Source organism: Pyxicephalus adspersus, chromosome 1 (genome assembly GCF_032062135.1).
Source record: "Pyxicephalus adspersus chromosome 1, UCB_Pads_2.0, whole genome shotgun sequence".
Classification (NCBI taxonomy): Eukaryota; Metazoa; Chordata; class Amphibia; order Anura; family Pyxicephalidae; genus Pyxicephalus; species Pyxicephalus adspersus.
The window spans coordinates 76919724-76932040 of NC_092858.1; the positions used below are offsets into that span (position 1 = coordinate 76919724).

At 33.9% G+C, this 12317-nt stretch overlaps 1 protein-coding gene across 1 annotated transcript in view; it reads right to left on the reverse strand.

Annotated features, from left to right (window-relative positions):
• Positions 1-415: 415 nt before the first annotated feature.
• The window catches only part of CBLB (Cbl proto-oncogene B), a 122350-nt gene continuing 110448 nt past the window's right edge, over positions 416-12317 (reverse strand). The window contains 2 exon segments of the mRNA XM_072404635.1: positions 416-4402; positions 8631-8732. Of these exon segments, the coding sequence (XP_072260736.1) occupies positions 4140-4402; positions 8631-8732 (365 nt within the window). The 3' untranslated portion in view covers positions 416-4139.

Sequence of the window (12317 nt, forward strand, 5' to 3'; positions counted from 1 at the left end):
CATCTATTATTGAGTGATAAGGTTACACTAATAGAACAACCCAGAAGTAGAATTTCATATTCTCAGAAACATTCAATCTTGATCAGTTCTGTTTATAGTCAGGAAAACAAAACTCCTCAAGGTGAATTATACACATTCTGAAGATTATAGCGGACATTTTTATAGATTCATATATCTATTCTGAAGAAATTAATGCTTAACTTACCATGTCCTTTGTCACACTTTCCACATGGAAGAGTCGGCCTTCATCAATACTGGATGAAACATTTCAGATTTGTAATAAGAAAAGTTGCAGTGTTACCATCCATCCTATTGTAAGGGGTAATTGTTTTTTGGCTTGTGGGAAAAAGCAGTAAGCCAACCACATGTAGAAAATGACATTTTTGGGTATACATATACACATATACAAGCAACCAACATTTTATTTTTTATTTTTTAGAAAATCATAGCTACTGGAGATTAACACAAAAACCATTATATAGAAACTATACGTTATTTTGATGGCAAAATGGAAATTTACATACTGTACATTGTTTTTGAAGCTAGATTTCAGAAATAATAGCATAGAATACATGGATAATTGAATTTAATTTAACAAAAGAATAATATTTTCTTGATAGCATAATGTATTTTTTTCCTCTAAGATAAAAGCAATGTAAATCCAAAATTTTAATAAAGGTCTCAATAAAGAAACACTACAACAATGCCTACAGATAAAATAAATAAAATAAAACCATTTGATCTAATGTAGATTATATGAAATTTGACTTTGAAAAAAAAGCCATTAAATATAAAAGAAGCTGTGCAGTATACCCACACCAATAGTACATGAGTGGAAACAAGTTTAGGTGTCACTCTGGCAGGAAGTAGGGAAGAAACTAACTAGCACCATCTTGTTCAAAATTTAAAAAGCTGAGCACTTGGTTTATCAGTAATATAAACGGTTTGTACAGTAATCACAAAAAAGTGACAGATACAATTGAAAGTCGATGCAGCTTTTTAGTGTATGGCCCATGGCTAATTTCCTAACAAGGACATTGCTTGCAGTGTTTTAATGTTCTCCTCTTGTTGGCATGGGTTTAACTATATTAGATCAGAAGGGTTATGTTGGCAAATACTAACAAAAAAAAACTTTAATTTGCTACCATTAGGTCAGTCAAATATACCATTGAAAGTATTTTGTTACATTAAGTTGATATACAAAAAAAAAAACAAAAGTTGATAATGACAGAAATTAGGTTTTTTTTTTTTGCACACTTTTTATTTTGGACCATAATTGAGGGCAATGTTGTCAGGAATTTAGCAGAGAAAGGGTTTAAATAGTTTAGGAAAAAAAAAAGGTGGCAGGACCAATAAATGTTAGCAAGCATTGGCTTATGTTGCATACATTGGGTACATTTCTGTACTTACATTTCTTTTTCAAGAGATAAAATGTGAAAATGCATACATTCAGGGGATCTATTGGATATCGTTTTTATTTTGATGTATACTTTAATACCTAATTTACCATGATGTAACACGGAGGATGCAGCACCCTCCTAAATGAGTCTTTCTAGGACAGCAGAGTACTTATATGTCAAATGCTGGAAGTCTCTGGGCAACTTAAGATTCTATCTTAGGAAATCATTGCTATAGTCCCCTATTCTGGTGTAATTAATGGAATGTACCAAAGGTAAAACGACTGCCTCAACAGCCCACATGTCCTTTGTAAAGCCTGGGGTTAAGGAGGCCTAAAAGAGCATCTGGAAACACATACAAAAACATACCAACCGTCTGCTGTACTAGTCGTCCCACTGCCATTAAAAGGCGCTCTACTGCTTTACATGAGCTTGGAAATGTATAAATGTGCACTGATAAACCTAAATGTTTTAACTGGTGAGGTGAGTAGAGGTAAGACATTTTACAACAAACACCAGCTCCAAACTAGAAATCTGAGCTATCACTCAGATGACTTAGCTAGTGGCAGATGACTTGCATGTCAAATGCAAATATCAGGTCTTTGCGATTCTTAAAACTGTTTTTTCTTTTAGTGAGAAGCTGTGATGGCAGAGGCACAAGGAAGTTTTACATTGGAGTTACGGTCCGTCATGAAGTTTTTGTTTCTCTAGGGAAAGTCAGCAAAGGACATTCACACTGAGATGTCACAAACACTGGGGAAGAGGTGTCCTTCCCGAATTTGAAGAAACACCTGAAGAGGCACCGTTTTGAGGACATTTTCGTTGTCAAAGATGCTGCCGAGAGCTGGTTTGTGGCCCAACCAAAGGGCTTTTATTTGAACGGTCTAAAAAAGCTGCAACTACGCTGTACCAAGTGCATCAGTCTCAGGGGGGAATATGTTGAATAAATGTGTTATTTCATAACTCTGGCTTTCTTCTTTCTGGGCAAAGCCAGGAACTTCTCAGCACCGCCTCATATTCAAGAACCACAACTGTGATCAGAGTTGAGAGCCACCAGTGGTAAGAGGGTATCAGAATATGTGCACGGAGGACAATTAATAACACCTAATTTACAATTTTTAATTACTGCACTTTTAAAGGAAAAGAAGATGTGTCTGAACTAGATTTTTAGAAGGCCACCAGATGATTGTCAGCCTTTATGATTTTTAATATACTTATGAGGCTGGTCACTAGCATCTTTTCCAATTATATGTGTTACATTTGAATGTATGTCACAACTGGTTTAAAATACTTTTGGAACCTGTATTCGCTCAAGATTACCATGTTGTTGATGATAACCTGCATTTGGTAATAATATTTGTACCCCTTTGACCTGAAGATAGTTAACCTGAGTGCAGAATGCTTCCTTTGGTGCATAAAGGCTGCTATTTGTTTTTATTTATATGAAATTCACACTCTCTAAAGTCATAGGTAAATAGGAAAGAAACAGACCTCACTATGGTACATTTATTAGATTGTCTTCTGGGTTAGAAAACACACTCAAAGCTTTAGAAATTAATAGATCTCAAATAAATGGGTCAAAATATGCACATGGATTTATCACTGGTGATTTATTGCAATCAGTTTCACCTGTTCACACAGCATGGCTTTTGAAACTTTTCTTGACATAAAAAAAGAGTATCTGAACTCTAAAACCAGGTTTAAAGAAGCAGCATAAACTATATGGAAAATAAGATTCCACAAAAAACAAGTACATTTCTTATGAAAAATCTCTGTATATAACAAGTAGAAATGAATTCGTTTGTGGCAGCCAAAATCTATTTTTGCCAATGGTAAGGTTCATCTCTAGCTACACATACAGGTCACAAATACTGTGTTTCAGTATCTTTCATACACACCCTTTGCAGTCAGAAAGTCAAGAGAAATGAAAGCGTTATATCTGAAACCTACAGATATGTCACTGATCTATAATCCTAATTCTTTGCATCCAGCGCCAAAACTTCAAGAGAGGTCACATTAATTTAAACTGTTCTGTGCTTTGATGCTTTTTCCCCCCAAACATCACATTACACTGAAAAAAATTATCCTGCTTTTTATTGTAAGCCTTTTCTTTTTATGCACTTTCTTCTAAGATCATAGAAGAATAAAAGTCACCACATACGAAGTAATACATCTCTGCTAACAACAGTATCAAAATACTTCTATAAAGGCAAATCACCCACAAAAATGCATTCACTGTACATTCAAATACTTTTCCCCATAATACAAAAACAAACCTCAGTATGTCAGTAGTAAAGGCCACTTGTTGCAGTATATTTTGGATAAATTAAAATGCCATATAAAAAAGACAAAAAAGAAAAGCATTTTCCAGAATGCAATGAGGTCAGAAAGTGCTGGTGAACTACAACATAAAAAAACAAACAAAAAAAAACATAACAATGAAAAAATAAAAAAATAATTATATTAGCCAAAACATTACCAGCTTTAATCAAATAAAAAAAAAAACATTTCACAGGCTTACATTTGAAAGGGAAAACATGGCCATATATTTTACACCTGTATATGGCAGATTTGTGAAATGAACAATTAGCAATTTTCCCTTTAATTTCTGATATGTGAGTAAGCATGTATTTAGGCCCTAAAACATCTGACAAAATGTTGGAATGACAGTATTAAATTAAGGTGATAAATGAAATCAATTATTCCTTTGTACACTCACAGTCCTAAAGACATGTCTGCTCGTTAAAGGTTTAGACGTGGGCAGACTGGAGGAGGGCAACACGCAAATTCTCTCAGTATGCTCCGAGCCACATCTACATTATTCTGGGCAATTTCCAGAGCCCTTTTAACTTCTTCGAAGGAGAATCCCTCGCCCATTAATTTAGCTATTTTTGCATCTACATTCTCCAGTGAACAGTCGGCACTATAAGGTCTTCTGTGATGAATCTCAGGTGCTGTTCTGCGCGGAAGTGGTTTCGGTGGCCTGGCTGGTGCTTGTGGACATTCTGGAAAAAAAAAAATTAAATGGTTATCATTAAACAGAAAGTGTGCAGTATTTTGAAGGTCAAGAATAAGCCACTCAAAATAAATGTAAAATGTAAATAAATGGACAACCTTTGAACTTAAAGTAATTTTGATAGAGATTCTATGTAATTATATAGATATAAATAAAACAGAGTCAATGGGAATAAGCAACAATACCTTCAGGTGGATATCCATCAATGAGGCAGAAGGCATTCTATATATATTCCACAACAAAAATCAGTGTCAAACTTTCAGAAGTTTATTCCATGTAAAAGGATAAAGTACCAGTCAGATTTAAACATACTGTGTTCTTTCCCAGAAAGAGAATGGTATGCTCAAAACTGTTGCTGACTATTACTTATTCCTTCGCATAGAATACACTTCCAAAGGTGTACTGCAGCTCTTTGTTGTGGAATATATATAAATATATATTTATATATAAATATGTATATATATATTTACATTGGTAATGGATAAGACCCAACAGATTAGTGAGCCGAAAAAACAATATGCTGTTGTTGATGTTATTCCGTTCTTTAGATCCATTGCAGTAGTACAGTGGGCCTGATTTATCAAAGCTCTCCAAGGCTGGAAAGGATACATTTTGATCAGGGAAGCTGGGTGATCCAGAAAACCTGGAATGGATTGAAAGCATTTGCTAACAAATACCAAATTATTTTCAAGAAATCTGTTCTAGATTTGCTGAATCACCCAGCTTCACTGATGAAAATGTATCCAGTCTTGGAGAGCTTTAATTAGAAATGATAATTTTGCTGCAATAAACCAATATTGAATTTCCCCCTTCTATAAGCCAGTAGCCTTTTAAACTTTCATAGGCCAACATTTCTGCAACAATGATTACAGTATATGCTGAAGTCCAGTCAATACACCGGAAAGTACAATGCAAGCTTTATGGATTTCTTTTTGCTGCTTAAATACATACTTGAGGAACGCTTAATGAAAATGGCATTGTACTTTAGAAATATTTAAACTGCATTATTCATTGTGCTGACTGACTGAACCATATTTATATCAATGGACAGATAATTTTCCATTAGAGTGAGCAACATGGGTTGTTTTATTCTTTTTCTTTATCAAAGAGCTTCCTTATTGTTCATATTTCTGAAAAGTGCCTCTCTGAGCTGTGATCTTGTTTTATATAAACCTCTCATACATATTGCTGCACTGTGCGGAATGTACTTTAATCTGAAAGACACAGCGCAGTCACTTGTATTCATCCTTTGTGCATATCATTTAGTCTGCAGTGTGCTTTGGTTGATTAACAACTTATCATGGTACAACAGATTTCTTAAATACCATGCAAAAATGTGCACAGACTGCAATTAAACAAAATATTGTTTGTCAAAAAAGTACATTACATATAAGGTATATATTAAGTCATTATTTATTAGTGACACAAACTGAATTGTAGCTTTCAAAACACAGTCCTCTCAATCCAAAATGTGGTGGCTGCATTAGTTTTTATTTTGCAGGCTAAGAACCTTTTTTGAAAAGTACAGAAAATTAACTGCTGACCATGCCAGTAACACAGCGAAACTAAACCCACGTTACATGCAGAGGAAGATGGGATTGCCGGGTATCCTGGCAAACCAAAGTAGGAGGAATTATTGCAGAAGGGACATCACCTGTCCCTTTCTGCAATAATGACCTGCCTTCTTTTATATTCTTAAAAAGGGAACTTTAGTTTTACTTGAACACTCGAAGACCTTTTATTCTCCTGTAAACCACCAGTTCACCACCTACCATTTCATGGAAAGAAGACAAGTCTAGCCTGGGTGGCTCCCTCCATAGATACAGTGGAGGATAGAGCATAATCACCCTAGAGCAAAAGTGTAATAAAAAGTGCAGCCACCTCATCTAAAGAACTAGTAGTCTACAATATATTACATTCTGTTTTAAAGTTTAATAAACCATCTATTATTTTTGTGAGTTTTTATTGGTTAAATTTGGAAATATAGATTTTATCCTCCTGGTATTTGTAAAGAGCTGACATGGCCAATATTTTGTAAACTCAATATGAAATGCACACATAAATTGAGCATGAAAATAATAGAAAAGAAAATATGTCAATTTTAGTGTTATTCCCTCTAAATGGTATTACTGGAAATTTATGAGAGACAAGATAATGATTTTGGTTTTCATGGTAGCAGAAGATTGATGTTTCACATGGTATACTTGAAAATGGTACATGGGAAAAAAAATAACTAAGTTAGAATTTTTTTCATCTTCTAACAGATTAACGATCCAATAACATGATTGGATTTAAAGTATATCTGAAATTAAATCTACTACAGACCTATCATAACCACCAAGTGTTTCTCTTCTTGGTTAACTAGAAAGAAATTTAATATGGTGATAGGTAGCTCCAACATACATTGTGGGCAGAATGATATCTACTTGTGTGCTTTGTTTTGGGGTTTCCAACCCAATACTAGAAAATCCACTGTATCAATAGGTAACAAAATTATTAATGTAAAATATATGACCATGACTATTGTCAATGTGTAATTGTATAATACAACATAATAAATAAATACAATGTGACAATATGTTATTACATTGGACTACTCAAGTCTGGCCATGGAATCGTGCCTGGAAAATGTTCAGGCAATACCAGTAAGGTATCTGCTCTTTCTAAACTTTCCCTCAAAATATTATATATTTAACAAATACGTAAGGAATGGTGTAACCAGATCTTTCAGGATTACTGTTTTTACAACATACGGTATGGTGTTAGGCTATCATGCAGGCTTAATATTAAAATAACTGTGTTCTATTTCTACCATAGCGCTTCTTTAGAAAGACATCTTAAGCCATTTTATGTAATGTTGCCAAAGCAACCAACACATTATCATTTTTCTGTATTGATCTCTCCATCACAGGCCTGTTTTCAGTATGTTTTTCGTTGCTTATCTTCCTGAAAGTAATTACGCTGTCTTTGTAAGATTAAGAAAAGGAAAACGAATTATCTTCAATACATTTCAATACAGGAAAATGGGAAAAATTCCACGGTTTATTGTCATATGGAGATGTGCAAGCTAGTTACTGAAAATGGCAACAGCCTGATTAATACGTGCAGAAAAACAAAAGGGCACTCAATAAGGAACTAATAAACAAGTAAATTGTATAGAAAAACAGATGGACAAAGCATTGAAAAATGTACACGTTGTTTCTTGTGCACTTTCAAAAAATGTTAGAATATCGATATAAAATAAAATGATCTTTTTTTACACTTTTCATCGCTCAGTGACATATAGGAAAGTCAAGAAGGTATACACAGGACAATTGCTTTGCATTTAATGACTTTTCAGGAGGTACAAAGAACTTTTTCAATGAGTTGTAAAGATACACATTTGCCCAAAAGTTTCACCTTAAATGACATTTATATTCATACAACAAGTAGGGCGAAGAAGAGGGCGAAGTCACGTTAGAAGTGAGGAGTTTTCCAAGGGGGGCACCAAAAGTGGGATTTGTTAGGTACTGACAACCAAGTAATTAAAAAAGAAACATAATTTTATTATCAAATAATAAAACCACAGTGATATACATATAAAATCAAACTGAGAAAATGGGCCATAGGGGACACTAGACAAATTGCTGCCACCACCAATACTTAACATTAAACTCACAAACTTACATAAGAGTAGGTAGGAGTGACTTGACGCGTTGCACAGATCTTAGTCTGCTTCTTCAGGAGTACTGTAATGGCACTTTAATGGTATGGTGGTATAATAGGATACCTATGGCTCTGGGCCAAATAGGGAGCATATCCAGGCAAACACCACAGCAAACAATATGTATCTCTGGAAACACTTGAATTCCTGTGGAATCACTGATAAGCAGATGTAATAAGTAGGTGCAAGAAAGCTGGCTGCTAAAACAATCCCAGGTTCTGTGCAGATTACAGAACAAATAGGAAACTTTAATAAGTTGCTGGAAGATGGCTGCACAAACACTCAGCATTTTGTGTAAACTGCAAAGCACTAAGGTGGAGAGGAATAATGTTTTCAACAACTACAAAGCACATGATGGAGAAGATTACCATCTCCCACAGCATGCAAGCAAAGAGTGAATGTGACTGGCCCCTCTCTTTGCCCTATTGTATTTAGATATGTGATACTTTGTATTGCAAAGAGGTTTACAAACATTTACTCTTTTTAATATAACAAGCAAATAAAAAGCACATACCTGAGCATGCCGGTAAGTGATCATATTCTTGAGAAAGTCTATTTGTTTTGACATCATTTAGTGCTCTTCGAGTTGGTGGTAAAGGAGCTTCTAAACAAAGATCTAAAATGTGAGGAATACATGTCTATGTTTAAAAGGACTTACATCAAAAGCAACCTAAAAAACGTTAGTAATAGAAAACTTTTTAAAGAATAGTCCTACAATTTATTATTCTAAATTCAAATATGTAAACCTGAATAAAGACCTTCAGAATAAGACAGACTACCTGCTCCGAGAAGAAGCACACATGCATAGCACATTTTCATTCCCCGTTTGTCTAATGAGTTAAGCCATTTTGTTGAAGCACATAATTAAACTCTTCAGTTGGCTGGTGGCCTTGTGTGCTGAGTAAGTTCTTACACTTACTTACACTTTTTAAAAACCCAGGAAAGCCTTAAGAGTTTGTATGTACAAGCGATAAAAGGAAAATAAAAGACACTGACAATAACACACATTAAGGCCATTTTGTGCTTAGAAAAGGTTTGTCTATTTACTTAAAAAAAAAAAAAAAAAATCTCATTTATGGAACCTTTTTAACCATCTCATGTCTTGTATCAGAACAATTGTGACATTTCTAATATAGGCATTCGTTTATGATAACTTTGTAATTACATAAGGAATAGCAATACAATTATTTACTTTTTTTGCTGGGGGTGTTGTATGCTAACATTTGTATCTTTTAGCAAACTATATTTTAGTTTTTTATGAAATCTGGAGACTAAAAAAAGTATGTTTGATGAGTGTTTGTGAAAAAAAGTCAAAGTATGTATTTTATGTTAAAAATAAGTCCCGTTTAAATTTACACAAATTATGTTTTAGTGTAAAGAATATTAAGGCACAACTGAGACAGACAATCACTTAAAAGGGTAATAATAATACCCACAAGGGAATGTTTGAGGCAATGTCTGAATCACTGGTTTATAAATAGAGCCTATTAAGTTATTATATTTTCTCAGTGATACTTGCAGACTTTTTGCAAGAATAATTTTACACAGAAGTTGCTGCATTTTAACAGCTGCACTTGTTGTGTGATGAAAAGCAATTACTTGCTGTTATAGTTACTGTTATAGTGTAGAGGAAATAGAGGCAGGGAAAAAGAAGGCTGACTTAACAGATGCATCCTCAGAACTTTGTTGAGGATTTTGAAGGTATGAAATGTTAATACATAAAAAGATTATTTTATTTCAACCAAACATTGCATTACATGTATGAAATTGTATCACAGGAAATATCTGGCCATCGCTCAATGGGGTAATTTGATGTTGGGCAATCCCTTTTCCCATTTTAAATTTTACTTTAAATCATGCAAGTATTTAAAGTCCTGCATTTAGCATGTTCTCTCACATTTGTTTTTTTTTTTTAACTTTAAGAATACCTTTTAGCTGAGTTTTATTCAACACGAATGACTAGTAGTGAAAAAGAGGAAAAGTGTAGGGGAAATGCTAGAGAAAAAAGTGAGTACTGAAACCAGTGCTGTTTTTTGAGCTCAGCATTTCAAAAAAAGGGCATTTTGCCCTAATGTGGTTTTCATCTTCTGATTAGTATCTTCGTGTCTCTAAGTCTAATGAGCAAACAATTTTCTCCTACTGATTTTTTTTAAATTGGTATCATTTGTATCTCTACACAAATTTTTTCAAGTTTGAGGAATGCTGATGACCTCTGGTCTCTTCTATTTAGGAAACCTATTGAAACAGGTATCTCTATTGCAAGATTCCCTCACCTTCTGTTCTGGTGACAAAGTATTGTGGTTTCAAGCAAGAGCATTTTCTATAGAAATGAAAAGCAACACATGAAAAACATTCTCACAAAGATGTAATCAAGGGACTTTAGAGGCTCGATAAATAAATTTAAATTAATGCCTTTAAAGTCCCATGATTACAACTTTGTGAGGATTCGATATTTCTATCTATTTTGAGATGTGGTATACGATATTTTGGTAATGATCTGATTCTATAAGGGACTTTAATCTCTGTAAACACAGATTTACAGCAGCAGGATTTCTACTAGAAATAGAAATGCTGACCAAAAGTTTTAAATGAATATAAGAAAACTATTAAGAAGAAATAGACAGCTGCAGTAGCATTACTTTCCCCTTTCTTTTAGTAACTCTTCTTTCAAAGCTAGCCTCACTAAAATGCTAAGGAACTGTTTTCATTAAAAATAATAACATCTGAAAAACAGTCATAAGAATTACTCTTTAAAATATATATTTTTATTTCTAACGTACTACAAGGGCTATGGATCAACTAATAAATATCCAGCATATTTTATAGTGTGGAGCATTAAAAAGAATCATAACCTCTTAGTGAAATAATCTGGTGCCTATTACCTGCCAGGAAATTGCTTTCTTATTAGAATACATTGATGCCAAGAGCATACAAGCATTTTTATCCTGTCAAACATCAAAAATATTGTACTGCCAGTGGCATCCTCCTTTAACTCTTTCCAAGCATTGCAGAGCTTGAATGCGCAGCACTTCATTAAAAAACCAGCATTCTAGGCTATACCTTGACATAGAAAAACACTGGCTGATTCAACAAATATTTGCACTTCGTGAGCTTAATATCAGTCCGAAAATGGAAATCCATGGCATTAGCATAAGAAATATCTTGCACTAGCTTGATAAAATCAAAAAAGCATTAATTCAATACGCTACTGGAGTTATTTTACATACATTCTTTATGCTATCTATTGGGTGTAAAACTGTTATTTTTCCAGGTGAAATGAACATTAAAGCACTAAAAGCCTCAATATCTTACATTTTACTAAAAGGTGAACTTTAGGCATTTATAAAAGCCACAGAATAATGTAGCTCTGTATTCATCAATACATAAATGCATTTTTTAAGTGCAAGCAGTGTAAGTAGATGAATCTGAAGTCATATCAGCCTCTTGCAGGCCCTGTACAGCATTGTTGGAGTGTGATTAAAGACATAGCACAATGAACTATTTAGTTTATGTGCTGACAAGAAGTGTGCTTATAGAGGGAAAAAGACAAGGATGCAAGTTCAATATTATTTTGCACATTTTGTGGGTTTTTGCATTCCTTTCTTTCTTCCAGGGTTTCCCTTTTTCTCAAATTTTAACATTGAGCATTGGGCAGCAAAGCTAGATAGAAGCTGGGAAAGGTAGCACTTGAGAGGTTGCAATTAGATCCAATGGAAAACAACAGATTATGACCCAGATGCCAACATTTCAGACTAAAATACTTAGTGATTTACTAGTACACAGAAATGGTCACCCTATGATTTGATTTAACCAATATACCAAACATTGATCCATATACAATTTTTAGATTTCTGAACTACATGCAATAGTAGTACTACTTAAAAGAATCTCTCAGCAAGGTGGACTTTTAGTATTATGGTGTGACAAATAAAAATTTGGTGCTGTGCAGTGAGTGGAGGAGAGGCAGATAGCAATTCTGTTCTTCTCCTTACGTATATGAAAAAAATAAAATAGAATCAACCACAAATCACTATTTTCTTTTTGCTTTTTTTAAGGTTCACAACTTAAAAATAAATCGGTCAACTAACTATAAAATGCTGTACTTTAATATTTTATATTTAAATCCACGAGAATGCTTTTTATACATTTACCAGACTGACCTTTTGCTGAGCTGTGAAATGTATTTAGACTCATACCCCAC